The sequence below is a fragment of the Crinia signifera genome, chromosome 2 (assembly GCF_055691185.1).
Source record: "Crinia signifera chromosome 2, ASM5569118v1, whole genome shotgun sequence".
NCBI lineage: Eukaryota > Metazoa > Chordata > Amphibia > Anura > Myobatrachidae > Crinia > Crinia signifera.
This window is the reverse complement of record NC_139218.1, coordinates 360,396,167-360,418,288: the sequence shown is the minus strand read 5'-3', so window position 1 is coordinate 360,418,288 and position 22,122 is coordinate 360,396,167. Positions and strand designations below refer to the sequence as shown.

Genomic DNA, 22,122 nt, shown 5'->3' with positions numbered 1-22,122 from the left:
CTTTTGAGTTTCATTAAATGGTTTGGGAATGGGGAAACTTTAGCCCACCAGCTGTTGCTGAACTACACATCCCAGCATGCCCTGCTACAGATTTGCTATTTGGCCATGCTAAAATTTTACAGGGCATGCTGGGATGTGTAGTTCAGCAACAGCTGGAGGGCCAAAGGTTCCCCATCCCTGGTTTAGCAGGTGCAGATTGACAAATTCTAATGTTCCTTCTCCTATCCGATGTCCTGATAATGTGCGGACATTTCTTGGCAAGGAACATGCTCTCTTAACATTCAGTGTAACCAGACCTTTAAAGGTAAGGCTTAGCAAGAAGAGGCCTTCTCCTCCGAAGTAGGAGGTCATGCTGTCAGTTTACATAGGATTCATGTGGTGTTTTTCTCTCTCAGGCTATGATGACACAGGCCATGCCGGTTCGGTATGCAGAATTGTTTATTCTTATTTATTTGTTCCTTTTAGCTTCTACGAGAGCTGAAACATCCGAATGTCATCTCTCTACAAAAAGTCTTTCTCTCCCATGCGGACAGGAAGGTCTATCTTCTGTTTGATTTCGCAGAGCATGATTTATGGGTAAGATGCTTTACTGTTTTTGAAAAACCATTTTTGCCATGTTCCGTTTAACAGTACCAAACGGTCATTTTTTTGAGCCTCACCATTATTTAGTCCAAATCATCTAGTGACCTCACTGAAGCATCAGATACAGAAGTCCTCAGTCGTTACTATACTAGTTTAGAATGAATTGATAGCAGGCATTGCCGGTTAGGATACGGTCACTAGGTTGATGGGAGCATTCGGTCGTCTGGTGCATTAGGTCAACAGTCAAAAGGTCGTCATGGTGTTTTTTCACCTTTTTTTTTTTTGAGCCGACCTGTGCCGACAGGCGATTTTCATACCCTACCATCCACTAGGGCGTGGTGGGAGAATAAAATAGGGTGCCAAGCGTAGCGAGGCACCGTGTCCAAAACATGGCAAGCGGACGCGGTGCACTTTATTAGTGCCCATGTCAACTGTGTCGACATTCGGGACAAAAAAAAAGTGAAAATCCCCCTGTCTACTTTTCCACTGTCGACTTTTAGTCATGTCGACCTAATGTCTGTCTATCCTTTTATCCGTCATACTGGTTGATCACAGCACAGCTACTTTCGCCATGTACAATCTGTACTTTAGTGCTATCACACTCTCCTTTCCAACATTATACTGTGCGGCCACTTAATCTGAGCACTTCTGAGGTTTGATTTCCGAAGGAATAATCTCAGACAGGAAGTTCTAACTAAATAAGCTAAGGTTGCAGGAAGGCACGCACAAGCCAATAAAGATAGCCTGTTAGCAAAGCCGGCATAGAAAATAAATAAATGTTCTGCGGATCCAATGGAAAATCTGTGCTGACGCCTCGTGGAATTCTTGTCCTCTTCTCCTACCAGCGCTTCAACCAGCTTGTTGGGAATATCCTTTAGCTCCAGTACTTTCCTTTTGGGGGAGGGAGGAATGAGACAACATTTAGTTAAATTCCCAGAAGGAGCTGAGACTATCGCTGTAAGCGATCTGTCACGTCTTCTGTGGTTCTGGATTAAAGGCGAGGGAGGAACAGATTCATGTAAGAATGCCTGAACCCAACAAACAGGAGCTATTCTCCTCCAGAGTATGTCTTACCACTGCTGGGCCCTACCAATGATTTGCAAAGTAAACAATGTTTATCATTGTTTTTGGACCATTTGCAATCATTTTGCCTTCTGCAAAGTACATACACTTGGTTTGGAATATCCTTGGTTGCACTAAATACTTAAAAGAAGTTTTTGGAAGTGTCATGCAGGTGGGCATTTGTTGATGATTTTCCCTTCTATAAATCACACAAAATAATATAGTTTTGCAGATATTATACCGGATCTGTCCTGAGAACAAAAGATCTCTTATAAAATATAAATAAATAAAATGTTCTTTCCAGTGAAACTCATCTGTATCGTGAAGTACCTTCAATCATTAGGTAGGGGGCAGTATAATGGTTTGCATTACTGCGTCACAACACTGAGGTACTGGGTTCGATTCCCACCATGGCCATAACTGTGTGGAGTTTGTATATTCTCCCCTAACTTGCGTGGGCTCTATACACCACTACAATGGGTTTGAAATGAACCAAAAAAAGATGAGCTTTAACTGCAGACTTTCAGCTTTAATTTGAGGGTATTACATCCAAATCAGGTGAATGGTGTATGAATTACAATGGTTTCTATATGTGCCTCCCACTTTTTAAGGGACCAAAAGTAATGGGACACACTAAACAATCCTAAATCATACATTTAATACTTAATACTTTGTTGCAAATCCTCTGCAGTCAATTACAGCCTGAAGTTTGGAACGCATAGACCTCACCAGACGCTGGGTTTCATCCCTGGTGATGCTCTGCCAGGCCTCTACTGCAAATGTCTTCAGTTCCTGCTTGTTCTTGGGGCACTTTCACTTCAGTTTTGTCTTCAAGTGAAATGCATGCTCAATGGGATTCAGGTCAGGTGAATGGCTTGGCAATTGCATAACATTCCACTTATTTGCCTTCTAAAACTCTTTGGTTGCTTCTGCAGTATGTTTCGAGTCATTGTCCATCTGCACTGTGAAGCGCCGTCCAGTGAGTTCTGAAGAATTTGACTGATCATGAGCAGATAATATTGCCCGGAACACTTCAGAATTCATCCTGCTGCTTTTTTCAGCAGTCACATTATCAATAAATACAAGGGAACCAGTTTCATTGGCAACCATACATGCCCACACCATGACACTACCACCAACATGCTTCACTGATGAGGTGGTATGTTTTGGATCATGAGCAGTTGCTTTCCTTCTCCATACTCTCATACTACTCATATTCTCTTCCCATCATGATCTTTGTCTCATCTGTTCATAGGATTTTGTTCCAGAACCGTAAAAGGCTTTTTTAGATGTTTGGCAAACTGTAATCTGGTCTTCCTGTTTTTGAGGCTCACCAATGGTTTACATCTTGTGGTGAACCCTCTATATTTACTCTTGTGAAGTTTTTTTCTCTTGATTGACTTTGACACATATACACCTACCTCCTGGAGAGTGTTCTTGGTCTGGCCAACTGTTCTGAAGGGGTTTTTCTTCACCAGTGAAGTAATTCTTCTGTCATCCACCACAGTTGTTTTCCGGGTCTTTTGGTGGTGCTGAACTCTCCGGTGCGTTCGTTCTTTGTTTTTTTTTTTCAGAGAAAAATAAAGTCATTACAGACATTTCATACATGTAAAAATGTACAGACTAAGATTTTGGCATGACAGCATTAATCTTGCGGCAGGACAGGAAGGATGATCATGGAAAATCATCCGAGGATACAGTACAGTTTGTCCTTGTGTATTTGAGAGTAACATCCTTGGTATATCTAGTCTGGTGGAACACTTGGAACATTATGCTTTGAAACTTTAGTCATATTAACAGCAAAATTGACAAGACAAAGGAAAGCGAAAGGGGGGAGTATAAAATTTGGAAAGGAGGGGAGGTAGGGTTAGGTTTATGGGCATGGGGGAAGGGTAGTCGAACCAGTGGTGTTTGGTAGGTAAGACTTTTTCTGATCTGTTTGATAACTTATATTGGCAGTCAGAGTTTTGGGGAATCTATATGTATATGGCCTTTGGTACTTGTGGATTATCACGGCTCCCACGATGGCCATCGTATATGAAAAAATCGCATTGCATGCGATTTTTCACTGAAAAGCATCCAAATGCATTGGAATTAGTATGAAACATGTTCAATGGCCCCCAAATGGCATTTTTGAGGCTGTACCACCCCTACTATCAACGCGAACCCGAAGCGTGGCAAGCGGCGGCGGTACGCGTCCTACGACGTTTCATACCCCCACTATCCACGCCGGCGTGGAGTTGAGAATAGAAAGTGTGGCGAGCGCAGCGAGCCACCGAGCCCGAAGCGTGGCGAGCGCACGCGGATACCTTCACAGGTATCCGCGTCCCCTCACGGGCTTCACAGGTGTCCGCATCCCCTCGCGGGGTTCGCTGCGCTCGCCACACTTTCTATTCTCAACTCCACGCCGACGTGGATAGTGGGGGTATGAAAAGGTCGTAGGACGCGTACCGCCGCCTCTCGCGGGCTCGCTGCGCTCACCACGCTTCGGGTTCGTGTTGATAGTGGGGGTGGTACAGCCTCAAAAATGCCATTTTGGGGCCATTGAACATGTTTCATACTAATTCCAATGCATTTGGATGCTATTCAGTGAAAAATCGCATGCGATGCGATTGCATGCGATTTTGACAAAAACCTGCAAAAATCACAGCGCATGCCACTATATATGGCATGCGATGGGAGCCGTGATAATCCACAAGTACCTGGCCTTTATAGGCGGTAGTGGTTTTGAAATCGAGCCAAGTGGCCGCGTAATCTGAGTGCTTTTCTAATGCTTAGTAATCTCTATCTTCCATGGCTCAATATAAAACTCTATTCTCTGGAAGCATTCCCAAACCGTTGGAGGGTACGGAGACCGCCAGTGGACCGGTATCACAGCACTTGCTGCGTTGTTGAGGTGTTTAAGGAGTGATTGCTTGTATTTTGATAGAGGGATGGCGGTGTGGGGCGTTCTTTCTTATTAAGAATGTTTCAAAAAGTTAATTTGGCCACACCTAATGTTTTTGCCATCTCTCTGATGGGTTTGTTTTTGATTTGTCAGCCTAATGCTGGCTTGCCTTTACTGATTGTGACAGCTCTTTGGATCTCATATTGAAAGTAACCGATTACAAATGCAAATGTCACACCTGGAATCAACTTCAGACCTTTTACCTGCTTAATTGATGATGAAATAATGAGGGAATAGCCCACACCGGTCTATGAAATAACTTTTGAGTCCCATTACTTTTGGTCCCTAAAAAGTGGGGGCACATATAGAAATCGTTGTAATTCCTACACCGTTCACCTGATTTGGATGTAAATTCCCTCAAATTAAAGCTAAAAGTCTGCAGTTAAAGCAGATCTTGTTGGGTTCATTTCAAACCCATTGCGGTGGTGTATAGAGCCCAAAATATGAGAATTGTGTTGATGTCCCAATATTTATGGACCTGACTGTAGATTGTCAGCTCCACTGGGGCAGAGACTGATATGAATGTTCGAATATTTTCTGCAAAGCGCTGCGGAATATGTGTGCGCTATATAAATAACTGGTAACAAATAATAAGAGGAAAAGCTGGTGCGTGGAGCCAAAGCTGGTGCGTGGAGCCAATCTAACATCCTGTTGGCCGGTAGTCAGTGTAACGCCAGATTACTACTGCAGTGCTCAAGGCTAGTAAAAATAGAGCAGGTGCGAGGCTGCATGTGTGAAGCAATTTGCCTTCATGTGTAATGTCTCGTCCATGCTCCACTGGAAAAAGCAGGAATGTTAAAATGTTTGGACTAGGCAGCTGGAGAGCGACGACTTAGGGGCTGCAGCGTTACAAGTGTAGTCTTAGAGCAACGTTCTGTTTATCCAGCACTTAGCGGCCTAATGAGGTTTCTTTTCCTAAATCCTTTCCGGATTTTGCACTCCCCTAATTTGAGTTGTGCCTGTGAGACGATTGACAGGTTTGTGTATGTGTGTGACCGCAGATATGTTGTTACAGGTGTCTGCACAATACATTCCTGAACAAGATAAAGTTTATTTTACGGTTTCAAGCCAATGCCACAGCTTTCTGTCCAGACTCCAGGCTTCAGACGCAGTTTCTAGTTAGCGGTAGGAAGGGGAATATTTTTGGCTCCGTTTTCGCTGGCTCTTTCCAGTCAGTTGTTTGTGCTTTGCTCTGGATAAACATACCAGGCGGAGATAATGGAGTGGGACCCATAGAAAGAACTCAATGGTCTCCGCTCCCTTTTCAGTCAAGTATACAGAACCACTGTGTTACTGTATGAGATGCGATGGCCAAGCTTCCGGCCCTGGCTGGGATTCCTGGAAAAGGGATTTTGAAAGTGCTCTTCTGAGCCGGCAGTGATCCAACATCTCGCCTTTCATCAGTCTGAGTTACCACTAGAGAATGTATTGGCGTTGCTGCCTCCTGAATGCATTCTTCTGTGTGTCTGCACGGTCAGGTGTCCTATTCATGGACTGGACATCTCTGCACTTCCCCTGTATTGCAGTTTCGTGTTACAGAATACTTTCTACCACGAGGGAGGAGAACATATTTCTTAGTAAAGTACTGTACAAGATACGTTGGCTATAGCAGTCAGTGGTGTTACCTTTTAATAGGACAAAGGTTGTTGCTGCCAACTCCCCTATATTGGAGGAAGCGATGAATGTCGACATTTTTTTTTTTTTTTACACCCAATTTCCTCTGGGCATACCAAATGGGGAGCACATATTTAGCTTTACGAAGAACCTTAAGGTCACATTGAGGTTCGTTCAATTCACAGTGCCGGTAGGGAATCCGACTAGTGGATTTTTACACGGGAGCACCCAAAACCCAGGATTGCACCCAGTTAAAATAAGTTTGGAAATAAAAACAGAGCGAGCACATTTTGCATGAGGTTGTACATTATTTAAGTTTCCTTCAACGTTATTTCTGACTAATGCTCCAAATGCATTCACCTGAAAGTTCCAGCAATAGAAGGGAGAACTCGCATATGAATGAAAATAACCTTTCCCATGTCCCGTCTCATTGACATATGTGTTTTTTTTTGCTTCTTTCAGCACATAATCAAATTTCACAGAGCTTCTAAAGCCAACAAGAAACCAGTGCAGTTACCTCGAGGAATGGTGAAGTCACTTCTGTATCAGATTCTAGATGGCATTCACTACTTGCATGCCAACTGGGTGCTGCATAGAGATTTGGTAAGTTGATCACTGGGCAGACATTGCCAACATTTTTTTTCTTTTTAAAGGCGAGTCCAATGGAAAAATTATAGTTAAAAGAACAGTAACGAAATAGCAGAACACCCCTGATCCTACATTGGATGACTGCATATTGAGCAGGGAACATGTATTCTGTATTTCTTCTCTCACACTTCTATACCCATAAGCACCGTTGCTGAGAGTAGATATCTTCCTAACCTTTTTTTTTTTTTACATTTATTTACATTTTTTTTATTTTTATTGAGACATTCTGTGCATACCGGTACATATGGAACATACTCCACGTAGCAATCAAAGTAAGCCAATAATACATTGGACCATGAGTAAATTTTTACATCAAATATGTACGTTTCTGTATTTCGTTGTTCAGTACAAAACAGTATCGTTGGTAGGAGCAGAAATAAATGCAAAAAATTCAAACCGAAAATTAAAAAACAAATGAAAATGTGGATCCTCTCATACAGGGCAACACCTACTGTCACTCCAGAAAGACCTAACTGCCAACTACATTCATCTCAGCAGGCGAGTCACCAGCTATTAATCTTTGCAGATGCGAAGATGTATCTTACAAACAAAATAATCTGGCTTTTCTCCTCTACCAATAATGTTGAAAGGAAACTTTCCCACATAATGATGATTTGTTTCTACTCTGGATTCCTTCTCTAGTGCAACTTCAGTGAGGTCCATATGAAACACGTGGAAAGGTTTGATTTTAAATAGTGACAATGATGGAGTGTGGTGAATATCCAATTCATATCGTAGTGTTATACGGGCAGCTGTGCTGAACACTAATAAGCGGGTTCCTTCTTTTAATTATTGTGCAGGGGGAAGTATCCCAAAGATGGCCCACTCTGCCTTTCGGGATACATGATTTAATAGATAAAGCTGGGTAAACACTGGGCAATATTGTTAACTATATGGACGATATCTCATGCTTATCTTCCATCGTCATATGGTCAATATCATTAACGATGCACAGCCGCAGTTCAGCTGTTTCACCAAGATTTTTTTTTTTTTCGGCCAATTAGATCACCCGTAAAAAGAAAAATCTCTCAAACCCACGGGTTTAGTGAAACCTGTGACTTTCGTTGCAAGTGGATTTTGTTGGCAGGTGAAATCATCCCTGACAACCCTTCAAGAGCAGTCGTTCATCGCTGCTAATTTGAAAGACCACCAATTACGCTCAGTAAATTATTGCGTGTATTTGCATACCCCGCTAGGTTTTCCTGAGACTCCATACCTGTTGAATGTCTTGTTTCATTTTTTATTATCGCAGTGGCAACAAAGGGGGGAAATTTGAAAAAAAAAAAAATCCCTAAATAATTTTCAGGAAATAACTTGTGTAAACCCTGTGATGTCCTGACTTGAACAGAAAGGTGTTACTTCAATGTGACACAATATTTGGATAAGACTGAACTTTAAAGTACAGACGGAAAAATGCAGCTGAACGCCTATTTAAGTCCTTGAATTGAAATCTCCGGCATAATATTTATTTTTGGGATGGTCAAGTATGGAAAAATATTCTTGAGCAAGCTTAGGCAAGCCTCGTTGTATCTGTCATGGTCTGGAACCACTATAAACTGTTTCCTTGGAAATGGAAAGACGTGTAGATTTTAGATTATACTTTTAAACAAATAGGATGTTATATGTAACCATGGCCCTTAAACAATTTTAGTATTACATGAGTTAAAATTCAGCAAAATATGAACAAGGGGCCTGATTCAAAGTTGATCGTTAATGTGCGACTTCACAGTCCGTTTGATTATGGAATGACCTATTCATGGATACGGATAGTAGCACACCTACGCAAGCCCTAATAGCTATGGAAATAGCAAAAATATCTCACCTCAATTTCCACGCAATTTGACAGACAGGAAGTCGGCGTTTTGGGTGGTGGTAAACGTATGGTTTTTGGGAGTGTGCAAAAAAATACAGTTGTGCATGTTTGGTTCAAGGGAGCTTGTCTCACCTTAGTGCCGGTCTGGATCAGCCTGCATGTTGCAGAGTTGTGTAAGGGTCAGACGAACTCATCATTAGATGGTGAGAAAATACACCATGGTCATACCACAATGTAACTGGAATGCACCAGGAGACACTGCTGATGGATTTGATATGATTACAATGAAACTTGTCATGGGAAAAACCCACGGCTGCTACACTTTAGCACTACGTGTACAAATTCAGAGGGACCTGGTGCGCCATGAGGAGCTTATTAACATCTTGTATACCGAAGCGGGCCAGCGAAATCGCAGTGAAATCTATGTGTGTTTTTATTTGAAAGTACAAAAACGGGGCAGTTTTGGGGCTTTTGCTTCAACTGCCGGAGACAGATGAAACAAAATCCTTGACAAGCCATGGCACCCGCTTACGAGATGATTGGCCGGTGATAAAGTACAGTACCAGGTGCTTTATCACTTCTCCTCCCTTATCACTGCTTCATACATATACCCCTCTGTGACTTATTGTCCCTGCAGTATTCTTGCTTGGGTGCCCTGCGGAAGCTAGGTCCTGCGAAGCGTACGCCGGACCACCAAGCCGTGCGCCTCTCCTGCCTCACAGCAGTGTTATAATAGTCCTTTTTAGGACTCTAATGTACTTATATTTGTGCGTTATGGTTATAGTATAATGTGGAGACCTGCACGGTGCCTATAGTCAACCTAGCCATAGGTTAGAGCACGTGCGAACACAGGCAATTACATTCCTTTTTGATTGCCCAACGGGCTAACATGAGCACTACAATATACTATCCTGCTAGCCGCCTACTGATACGGCAGCAGCAGGAATTATCAAGCGGTTGCTCTATACTATTTATACATAGTATCGGACACCATATCAGCCATTGTACATATTTTCTGTTACATTGTAGTCACCTAGAGAGAGATTATATCCAGTTATTCGGTCTTGTTTAAAAATCATGGCGCAACCTCAGCACACGTTTATTTTTATGTTCCCAGACTAATTAAACTGTGATGACCTGCATAGCACCCTCACGGGCAGTTATATACCCATCCGAGTGCCTTTTATTGGCAAATGTGAGCCATATAATACACTCTGCTGCCAGCCGCTTAAATACTATCAAGGCAGCGGGAATAAATAATTGGCCCTATGCATCAAAGATTCATGCAGAGCATCGGAGACTTTATCAGTTAAGGTTGACATGTATTGATTACTAGGTGATTCATCGCGCCCTACGGGCGCTCTTCACACCGGCGTAAGGGGCTACGCCCCTTAATTTGTGAACATTTGTATTGTGAGAAATATGGTTAGAATTGTATGAAAGATGCCCTGTATTGCAGCTTCTGGCAGTGGTTGAGGGTCCAGCGTGGCAGCACAGGAGTACCGGACGGTGGCCCTGAGTCAGTGTCTCCTCCTACTGGGTGGGAGTTAGGGTGCATGAGAGCAGGAGGCTGGGATATGAGGCATAATAGGGGTATGTGGGCAACACAGCGTCAGCGACTCCCCAGTGGTGGAAGTTACGGTTCAGGAGAGCAGGAAGCTGGGTAGTGATAGGGGTGTGTGGGAATATGGGGGACTAAAGAGGGTGGTGGACACTGTGCAGCTTCTGCCAGTGGGTGAGGGTCAAGCGTGGCAGCACAGAAATACAGGAGTCAGTGTCTCCTCCGACTGGGTGGGAGTTAGGGTGCATGAGAGCAGGAGGCTGGGCGGTAAAGCATGATAGGGGAATGTGGGCAACACAGGGTGAGCGGGTCTCCACTGGCGGAAGTTACGGGGCAGGAGAACAGGAGGCAGGGCAGTGTCCTCCCACATTGATGGCAAAAGTATTCAACATCGGCCATAAACCATCGATTATTTGAAAATCATTGATGGTCGATGGGCATCCCTAGAACTAGAGGAGGGTGGGGGACAGTATGCAGCTCCCGGCAGTGGGTGAGCGTCTCCTCCCACTGGGAGGGAGTGAGCGTGCATGAGAGCAGGAGGCTGTATAATAGTGGTATGTGGGCAAGACATTGATAAAAGTTGTGGCGCTGGTGCAGAGGGCAGTGGGGAAATCTGCAGTGCGGCAGCCAGGGCCGGATTTCCCACCTAGGGGCGGTACCTGCTTGTGGTGGTACAGGATCCCCCATTGTCAAGGGGGTACGTGAAATGCGGGAGCGGGGGCCGCGGTGGTCCGCTGGGGGGTGGAATTCCTTGAAGGGGGTCAGGGGGGTCTGCAAATTGCGGGAGGGGTGGTGGTGTGTGGGGATCCGCGGTTAGCGGGAGGGGGCGGGGGTCCGCAAATCGTGCGCGGGTGGGCTTGAATCGTGGGAAGGGGGGTCCGCAAATTGCGGGAGGGGGTTTGTCGGGGTTAGTGAATTGCGGGAGGGGAGGTTGCGGAGGTCCGTGAATTGCGGGAGGGGCGTGTGGGGTGCCGTGAGTCAAGGGGGGGTGGTGCGGGGGTCCGTGAATCACGGGAGGGGTCATGAATCGCAGGAGGCGGGGGTCATGGGGGGTTGCCGTGAATTGCATGAGGGGGGCGTGAATCAAGGGAGGGTGGGCGCAGGGGGGTGGTGCGGGGGTCCGTGAATCGCGGGAGGGGGGGTCGGGGGGGGGGGGTTCCGAATCGCAGGAAGGGGGGGGGGTGCTGTGAATTGCGTGAGGGGGGCATGAATCGCGGGAGGGGGGGTCCCCGAATGTGTGAATTACGGGGCGGTTGCAAATCGCGAGAGGTGCCGAGGGGGCCCGCAAATCGCGGGAGGGGGGCGCTACGGGGGGGTTGCGTGAATCGCGGGAGGGGGGGTCGTGGGGGGTTGTGAATCGCAGGAAGGGGGGGTGTGGGGGGTGCCGTGAATTGCGGGAGGTGGGGTCCCCGAATGTGTGAATTAGGGGGCGGTCGCAAATCGCGAGAAGTGCCGAGGGGGCCCGCAAATCGCGGGAGGGGGGCGCTACGGGGGTTCCGTGAATTGCGGGAGGGGGCGGCGCGAATTGCGGGAGGGGGTCGCAAATCGCAGGAGGGGGGGTGCCGTGAATCGCAGGAGGGGGGGTCGCGGGGGGCCCTTTTAATGCCGGGAGGGGGGGTTGCAGGGGTCCCGCGAATCGCGGGAGGGGAGGATGCAGGGGTCCAGCGAATCGCGGGAGGGGGGAAAGCGGGGGTCCCGCGAATCGCGGGAGGGGGGGTGCGGGGTCCCGCGAATCGCGGGAGGGTGGGTCACGGGGGTTCCGCAAATCGCGGGAGGGGGGGGTCGCGGGGGTCCCACGCGATTCGCGGGAGGGGGGGGTCGCGGGGGTCCTGGCAGAGGGTAGGGATGTGCAGGAGTAATGGTGGATGGTGGCTGTGGAGTAATGGTGAATGGTGAGCGTGTACTGTAGCCCTGGCTGGGCGGGGGAAGGTGATGTCAAGGGGGTGGAACATTAGACACATGAAACTGTTCTACACAGGAACGTTCTCCACAGGGGTTGAGTGACAGATCTGGCTAAATATATAAGAGATTGCATTGTGACTACACTGATGTCCGATATTTAGCACACACAAATAGGTCAAATTTAGCACACACTGATAGGTCCTGTAACACTTACCCGCTGATGAGTGGAAATTTTTTAGATTTATATAGAGTATATCTTATTACAAATCCACACTACCACCATACTCAAATTCCTCCCACCTGGGGAATCGGCTACATAGCCTCCCAATCGTAGGGAAGGAAATCCTATCCGTTCTATCCACACAAACATATGATCTACTCCCCTTTTTTATTCTAAAAAGAAACAAGAGGCACCTGACGACCCGCACGCGCTTTTTTAATTTGCACTTTAATCACTTGTTTGTGTATATGTTCAATGTTTGTCATACTTTGCAGTCTTTTAATAAAATTTAATAAAAGGTATATTTTATTTGAATCTTCTCTTCTCTGGTGCACCACACCGCAAAAAACCTTGTTCTATCCCATGGGTCTTCAACCTGTGGCCCTCCAGATGTTGTGAAACTACATGTTCCAACCTGGATTGCCACATTTTTTCCTATGAGAGCATGCCAAAACTGTCAGGGCATGCTAGGACATGTAGTTCTACAACATCTAGAGGGCCACAGGTTGAAGACATGTGTTCTATCCCATCCCATTGCTGTTAGATCCATACATTTGTGGCTATAGGAGACCATCAGCCATACTTCAGAGGTATCTGTCTGTAACTAAAGCTTCATCGTCCAATGTTAAGCAACAAATCACATTGTGCTGATTTTCTTCCATGTGTTTGTTAGAAGCGCACAATCAATGACTCCCCACTGTCACTTGATTTTAGCCACACAGGGAGATCTGCCCGCGTGCCTTGCATCACGTCAGGAACATCGGAGCCTGTGGTGCAGTCCTGTTGCTTTAATCAGAGTCTGCCTGTTAAACGTATGCACCCTTTACTTATTAAGTCCAGACCACCCAGATGGAGTTTCATAAAGATAATGTGCTTTAATTGTATCTGTTATTCAAAGGACCTTTTTTTTTTTTTTTTTTTTTTTAAAGCATTGTATTTAAAATACAGACCTTCAAAGTTCACACTAGGTTGCGCTTTTACTTGCCAAATAAACAAAGGGTAGGCGGAGTGGGCGACCGGTGCATGTATTATGTAGCGGAGGTGTTCAGGCTGATCATCAACCTATTTATATGCATGGGGAGCCTGCGACTGTCAAAGGATTACCAGGGCGCTGACTTCATCTCTAATAGTGAGAATTAATGAGGGTTTTGCTAGGCAAGGTGTGTGTTATCTGAGGCCATCGTGAACCATGTTCTATATTTAGATTGCTTGAATCTCTGTAATGACTGCCAGGGTATTGGTGTCTTTTTTTTTTTTTTTTTTTAACCCATAATGTTACCTTGCTGGACGTTCTAAGACAGAAAAATGAGTAACCGCTACAAAGTTATGATTTTCATACCCGTTCTCTGCCAATCCCCTTTTGTCACATGGCTGGTCACTTTCCATTCTGTATTTATGCCATACCTACAGAAATGATAGCTTGTTTTTTTATTTTCTGGAAGTTACCAGTAGTTTGCCTATTTCCCCTCAAAATGAATCTACAATTTTTTTTTCTTAGTATTGAATGGAAATGCTGTATTATTTAGATGCCGTCTGCATCAATGCAAACAATCAGCTTTTTACGAACTGTCACCTTTCCTTCCTGGGGTCTGGGGGCACAATTATTCCTTGCTGGAGTCATTGGTAGCTTTGAGGTGGGGTCAGAGAATGGGTTGTTGCTGTACTCGCACGTATCATTGCAATATACATTGCCTTTCCTGGATAACTGGAGGGATGGGTGGGGGGGGGGGGGGGGGGGGGGGTGAATAAGCTATGCCCGGTACTGTAAGCACCCTATAATACCCCTTTCGCACCATAAAATGCAGGGCCCCGGATCATGCAGGGACATTCCAGGTTTGGCCCCTTTCACACCAGCCTGCATTTTCTGGTGAGGGGGGGGGGGGACCCGACAGCTTCGTGTCCCAAGGTCCCCAGCAGTCCCCCAGTGACAGGCAGCAGCAGGCAAAGACCGGCGGCTTCTCTAGTGGCAGTGAGCATAAAGTGCTCACTTCCAGCACCATGGCCAGGACAGAAAAGCTGGGTAAGTACCTTTCACACCGGCCAGGCTGGTCCCGGGCACAACCCTGCTAGCTAGAAGGGTTGAAATCTTGGGAGATAGGTGCCAGATCATTCACACCAGCACTAATGGTTATAAGTTACCCTGTGCCGACGTTTATGAAACGTTCAGCTGCATCGTAGTGCCCGGTCGCAGTAGCATCCAGTGGGGAAAACACTGGATAACTTGATAACTCGTTAGACCAATTGATGAGTGTGGGTCAGGTTTCCAGCACTTCTCTGTGAGAAGAACACATCGGAACTCTAAAGTGAAGGTACAGGCTTGCTCATTCATAAAGGGCTTGAGATTAATTTCTAAAGAGCGGTAAGGAAATATCAATCTCTGTTCATACTGGAGGAACCACACCTAAAATGTGACCTAATTTGATATGTTTAAATCTAGGTTAATAAAAATGTATCTGGCAGGTGTTTATCGGCAGGGTGGGTATGAACCATACCCAAGTATCAAGATTTCTTTCAAAGAGAACTTGAAATTAATGACCATTCTTTTGGACGCCAGAATTTTTCTAATGCTGTATCTTTTGTCTTTTCAGAATTCAATATTTATTTGACATTCTGTTAAATATAAAAAAAATTACATGATTTTAAAAGGATGTCAAAATGATTGATCTCTAATATTTGGTATCACGGCCATGGGCCATATCTGCAGTCAAACATATAGGTATAGGTGGACCTCCTGTACCTCACTATAGGCATGTTGGCACACTGGCTTCAGTTCTCCCAGGAGAAGGTCTTCTCACAAATGCTGTTAAGATCACTTTGAGTTTGCTTTGGGGTTTAGGTCTGGGCTCCTGTCTGGCCACTTCAGAACGGTATAGAGTCTTGAACATTTTCTGGGTGTTTTGCAACGTGTCTGGAGGCAGTATCCTATTGGCTATGACCCATAGATATGTCCATGATTTAAGAGTGAGATCCATCTTTCTGGTGCTGGTGTACACCATGCCATGCAGAGGTCAAGGACAGGCAGTACCTTATGCAACACTGCAACCTCAAAACATGACTGTAGGGTTCTGTAAACATAACGTTCATGTGGTTTACCAAAATCTCCAATTTAGTCTTTTCTGTCTACTGGACCTTCTACAAGGAAGGAAGTTAGCTGTGCTGGGATTTTTTTATTATTGAGGAGCAAATTGGATGGCAAATATCTGGATCGATGGGATCCCAGGATTTGGCCCTAATATTGCTGGGATTTCGGGATTAGACTGCGTATGCGAGGTCTAATGCCAGGCAGCATCTGAGCCCCTGTCCGGCTGTTCCTTACCCCAGCTGCCACTTGCCCACTGTTGCCGCCTACCATGCCCCTGGCTAGGTTGGAAGGGTGGGGGTATTTTTTTTTTTTTTAGGGAGGCAAATCCCTGGAATTCTGGGATTGAGCATTTTTTCAATAATGAATCCCGGGATTCGAAAAAAAATGCTCTGGGATTGGCATCTTCCATATAACCCTCTTTCATTGAGCAGGTAATTGCTGTTGAAAGAGAACCTCCATGGAGCTTAGTTGTACTGTGCTATGGGCATTAAACTTCTTGATACAGTATGTTGGAAATGGGAGCATCAAGGTCTCTGGAGCTTTGACTTGTAGCCTTAATGTCCATGCATATTTAGGGTCACCTGAGACCCAAACACAATTCGGTACTTGTTTTCTAGCACGGCGCCAAAAATATATACTGGAAATTGTAATCGTCTCCCAACAAAATGAATCCTAGAATATGCATGATATTTAAATGGGCAATGCTGCTACTAGAATTTCTCACCAGAAGTCCTCATTTACCCCTGATGTCGCATGCCACCTGTGATGACACGTCAGGTCATGTAAGAAGGCTGTCAGGTAGCACTGTAGCAGGCGGCAGAAGGGCTGGTGGGCGGAGGTAGTCAGTGGGTGGCAGAATTTTTAAAAATAATAAAAAAAAGCCTTTCAAAACACCGGGCAGCCTTCTGATTGGCTGAGAGAGCACTCTCGGCCAATCGGAGAGTTGCGCTCTGCTGACTACCTTCACCAGCCCTCCTGCACAGCCGCCCGCCCTGCTTTTTACTGCGTTAAAAAAACACATGCAATCACATATGCAATGTGATACAGTATGTTCTGCACATTATAGCTAATATCTGGACAAGCGAGATTCCACTGTCTGGCCCTTGCAAATTGTCGGGTGGCACATGTGATGGCAGGTGATCCATGCAATTGTTGCGGCGATTTATCGAAATTGCCTGCAATAGCTCCTATGTGTATGGGCACCTTAGGAAATCACTGCACCACCAGGGTTGTTTTTGTTGTCATTCTAATAATGATAAATATTGACAAAATATATATTAAATAAACCTCCCTACCCCCCTCCCCAAACTAAACCTGGCAGCATTGGAACACTTACTCGCCTGGATGCCTAGATCACAGCAGCATAGTCCATCAATCAGCAATTCTGTTTTCAGTACATGTAACAAGATGCTTTTCAGTTATCTAGTTCCCCAGGATTTGCTTTGATTATCTGCTGGAGAGCAGGCTTGTTAGTATACTGGCTTTTGCAGTGCGTTGAGTAAAATGCCAATAAATTACATCCTGTGATGTAGCCGAGTACACACATGCGTTCCGTACAAATGTTTATCGAATGCGTTCGTGACCAAACAAGAAACCCAACAAGTCTTTAAACATGTAAGAACAACATCTTAAGATGAATGTTATGTAAACACAATCATATACTGTAATTAGTATGAAAATGCTTCTTTTCACACTGTTTCTTGTTCATGCTGATTTTAAGTTAGGAACAACATTTTTCTTGCTCATTTAGGCTTTATATGTATTTAGCTCTCTGTTGGGTAGTATTCCCCTTACATAAGTCACAGTTCTGGTGCCCACTGTAGGTCCTCCCCAGCCAGAAGTCCAAAAGCATCAGAAACTAGTTTGGCATCACATGGAGAAAGGTGGTAGTCACAGATAGCTTATGCAAAGTTTCCGTGTTTATTCATCGTCAGGCACAATAAACATACGTAGTTGATTGGCTGGTGCTTTATCTCCTTTCAATGTAACTCCAGTTTATCTCTTCTCCAGGCTTAATACATCTGCCCCATTGTTCTTTTATTTTTAATTGTTAGCTGTATTCTAATAACTAACTCTGCTCCTCACCACTGAGCTGGCAGTAGCCAATGGAGGACGCCTGATGGAGCTTTGTTTGGGACACACCCCACCATATGCTGCTGCTATATGAAACTAGAGGGAGGAAGATTCAGGGGAAATGTGAGGAAGAATTTTTTCACAGAAAGAGTAGTAGATAAGTGGAATAGCCTCCCATCAGAGGTGGTAGACGCAAATACAGTAGTACAATTTAAACATGCTTGGGATAAGCATATTGATATCCTTATAAAAAAATAAGGATCAAATATGGTTTGAGGTAACATGTTTAAAAAAGGGGCAGACTAGATGGGCCAAGTGGTTCTTATCTGCCGTCAAATTCTATGTTTCTATACAGTTGGGCAAAAAAGTATTTAGTCAGCCACCAATTGTGCAAGTTCTCCCACTTAAAAAGATGAGAGAGGCCTGTAATTTTCATCATAGGTATACCTCAACTATGAGAGACAAAATGAGGAAAAAAAATCCAGAAAATGACATTGTCTGATTTTTAAAGAATTTATTTGCAAATTATGGTGGAAAATAAGTATTTGGTCAAAAACAAACAAGCAAGATTTCTTGCTCTCACAGACCTGTAACTTCTTCTGTAAGAGGCTCCTCTGTCCTCCACTCGTTACCTGTATTAATGACACCTGTTTGAACTCTTTATCTATATAAAAGACACCTGTCCAACACTTCAAACAGTCACACTCCAAACTCCACTATGGCCAAGAGCAAAGAGCTGTCAAAGGACACCAGAAACAAAATTGTAGACCTGCACCAGGCTGGGAAGACTGAATCTGCAATAGGTAAGCAGCTTGGTGTGAAGAAATCAACTGTGGGAGCAATTATTAGGAAATGGAAGGCATACAAGACCACTGATAGTCTCCCTCGATCTGGGGCTCCCCGCAAGATCTCACCCCGTGGGGTCAAAATGATCACAAGAACGGTGATCAAAAATCCCAGAACCACACGGGGGGACCTAGTGAATGACCTGCTGAGAGCTAGGACCAAAGTAACAAAGGCTACCATCAGTAACACACTACGCCGCCAGGGACTCAAATCCTGCAGTGCCAGACGTGTCCCCCTGCTAAAGGCAGTACATGTGCAGGCCCGTCTGAAGTTTGCTAGAGAGCATTTGGATGATCCAGAAGAGGATTGGGAGAATGTCATATGGTCAGATGAAACCAAAATAGAACTTTTTGGTAACAACTCTACTCGTCGTGTTTGGAGGAGAAAGAATGCTGAGTTGCATCCAAAGAACACCATACCTACTGTAAAGCATGGGGGTGGAAACATCATGCTTTGGGGCTGTTTTTCTGCAAAGGGACCAGGACGACTGCTCCGTGTAAAGGAAAGAATGAATGGGGCCATGTATCGTCAGATTTTGAGTGAAAACCTCCTTCCATCAGCAAGGGCATTGAAGATGAAACGTGGCTGGGTCTTTCAGCATGACAACGATCCCAAACACACTGCCCGGGTAACAAAGGAGTGGCTTCGTAAGAAGCATTTCAAGGTCCTGGAGTGGCCGAGCCAGTCTCCAGATCTCAACCCCATAGAAAATCTTTGGAGGGAGTTGAAAGTCCGTGTTGCCCAGCGACAGCCCCAAAACATCACTGCTCTAGAGGAGATCTGCATGGAGGAATGGGCCAAAATACCAGCAACAGTTTGTGAAAACCTTGTGAAGACTTACAGAAAACGTTTGACCTCTGTCATTGCCAACAAAGGGTATATAACAAAGTACTGAGATGAACTTTTGTTATTGACCAAATACTTATTTTCCACCATAATTTGCAAATAAATTCTTTAAAAATCAGACAATGTCATTTTCTGGATTTTTTTTCCTCATTTTGTCTCTCATAGTTGAGGTATACCTATGATGAAAATTACAGGCCTCTCTCATCTTTTTAAGTGGGAGAACTTGCACAATTGGTGGCTGACTAAATACTTTTTTGCCCCACTGTATATACACACTGCACCCACAGACCCTTTCATATACTGCCCCCACCATACACCGCCTACACCAAATCCCTTCCTCCATATACTATGCTGCAACGCCAGGTTACTTGCCATCACAGGACTCTGCAGCGAGTAGCAGCAGTAACCAGGAAACAGATGCCGGAACTGCCAGACTGTCCCGCAGCACTCTGAGCGGGGGGAGGAGGTGAACCAGTCCGGCAGGAAAGGTTCCCTGTGTGGGGTGAGTAGTGCAGAGACCGGGACAAGGAGGGGTTGGTGCTGGGGCTGCAAATGATGTGGGTTAGGGTGAGGCAGGTAACCGGCTCAGCTGCTCAATATATACTGAGCACCAGGGGAGGGGGTCGATACCCTGGGCTCACCCTGGATAGGCCACCCTCAGACCCCTGCTGCTGGTGGCTACTGGTCTCCTTTACCCCCAGACTGGCCGGGAATAGCCCACCCATTACAGATATACAGCATCTATACACATATAATATGAAAGGCTAGCACTGCTCCTCACCTCTATGGTACAGCTACGACATCCCTGCTCAGCATGGCAGAGCCCTGGCTCACGGTTCCAGAAATCTGGCAGCTCCCTTATAATGCGGCCTAGGGGCCAGATTCTCTAAGCTTCAAAAGTGATAAAATGGATAGTGATAAATAGGCAGCCAATCAGCTCCTACCTGCCATAGCACAGACTGTGTTTGAAAACTGTCAGGCTAGAGCTGATTGGCTGGCTGTTTATCACTCTCCATTTTATCACTTTTGAAGCTTAGAAATCATGGACACCAGGGCCGGATGCACTGAGTGCTTTTACCTGTACATTAAGATGTAACATTCAGTGCAACCTTATGCAGGAGCTCCTATCTTCCGAGCAATTTGCATGTAACCTCTTAAGGCCCCCATACATTAGGCCGACTTGTCCTTAGGACAAGTCAGACCCAATTCTCCTGTGAGCCGCCCGGGAGGCTCACATACAATTTGGCACTTGATGAGCCAAATTTTACATGTGATAAATCGCTTGCGATTTATCACGTCAGGGGGCGGGCGGTGAGGGGCAGGAGGCCAGCAGTGATCCTCATCAGGGGGAGCAGTGGGGTGGGCAGCGGGTCCCTGGGCACTTAGCAGGCAGCGCCAGCGAGTGCTCACCTGGCCGGGCTCTGTGATGATCACAGATATCATTCAGCAGCGCTACGGGACGTGCAGTGGCGCGGGTATTAGATTTTTAAAATACCTGTCAAATGACTGGCCGTTCTCTGATTGGCTGAGAGCTCAGCCAATCAGAGAACGGCCAGTCATTTGACAGGTATTTTAAAAATCTAATACCCGCGCCACTGCACGTCCCGTCCCGCAGCGCTGCTGAATGATATCTGTGATCATCCCACTGCTCCCCCGGTCAGTCTGCATGCATTTGCCTGTCAGGTGGGCAGGCATATGCATACAGGGAGGTTGGGCGTGATCCTATGTGCTGACCATCCGACGTCCCTGATCCGGTCCGATGCGCATCGGATCGGATCAGATATCACACACCTGTGATTTTGGGGAGATTTCACGTGATTATCGGCCCAAAATGCCGAAATCGGATGAAATTGTCCCAAAATCGCATAGTGTATGGGGGCCTTCACTCACTTTCTGCTATTAATATGAAGACATTCTGGAATGAATAAATGCAATCTGTGGACCCATTGCTGCTACCTGTCAAAGTAACCTCAACAAGATGAATGTTATCAATTAGTGCACAACTTCCAGCTGACTCCTCTTCATTTTTTTGGGTTCTACTTACTTTGTCCCTGTCTAACTGGTGCACAGACTGTCCGCTTGCTAGTGCCTGTTCTATTTGCCTTTTTAATAGCTGTATAGTGTTATATAAATACTTGTCAGCTTGTACTGCAGGAGATGAGCTTTTTTCCATTTTAGGCTGGAGACGCAGTGCAGAGAACATGACATCAGTAATCGTGGCTTCCTCTCCTGCAGTTGTAAGACTCCCATGCTTCTGCTGGAGTCTCTTCCTTCTGCTGGAGAATGGATAAAAGTGACCTGTTCCTTAATACCCTTTCAGACATACGACCCCCCCTTTCACACTACTGTACCACTAAAAAAAAATTTTCAAGTAATAAAAAAATTTGAGTCTCTTTATTTTAACATATATCTTGTAACCAAGGCTCCTCACTATACGCACTGGGGCACTTCTCTGCTTTGTGTTCCTCTCTTAGCATCTGTCCATCTCAAACTATGGATTCAGTATTGAATCCCGGCGGTCGGGATCCCGGCGTTCAGAATCCCGACGCCGGAATCCCGACAGCCGAAATGCCGACAAGGGGGGGGGGGGGCGTGGATCGCCCCCCCTTGCGGGCTCGCTGCGCTCGCCACGCAGCGGGCCCGGTGCCTCGCTACGCTCGGCACACTAATTTTTTCTCCATCCAGGGGTGTCGTGGACACCCACGAAGGGAGAATGTGTCTGCATTTCGGCGGTCGGGATTCCGGCGTCGGGATTCCGAACGCCGGGATCCCGACCGCCGGGATTGTAACTGCATCCCCTAACTATCACTGATGGTATCAGAAGGCATCATGTGGCCCTTCCTGGCCAATTAAAACTGGTTTCAAGCAGCCAGAGAACAAGTTCCTGGGTTGCACCATTCACCAACCTGGGAAGAAACACCCGGGT

At 45.7% G+C, this 22,122-nt stretch overlaps 1 protein-coding gene across 1 annotated transcript in view; it reads left to right on the top strand.

Annotated features, from left to right (window-relative positions):
* The window catches only part of CDK8 (cyclin dependent kinase 8), a 61,124-nt gene that overhangs the window by 18,531 nt on the left and 20,471 nt on the right, over nt 1–22,122 (top strand). Inside the window, exons 3-4 of the mRNA XM_083169881.1 lie at nt 466–576; nt 6,668–6,808. Of these exons, the coding sequence (XP_083026007.1) occupies nt 466–576; nt 6,668–6,808 (252 nt within the window). The remainder of the gene's footprint in view (nt 1–465; nt 577–6,667; nt 6,809–22,122) is intronic.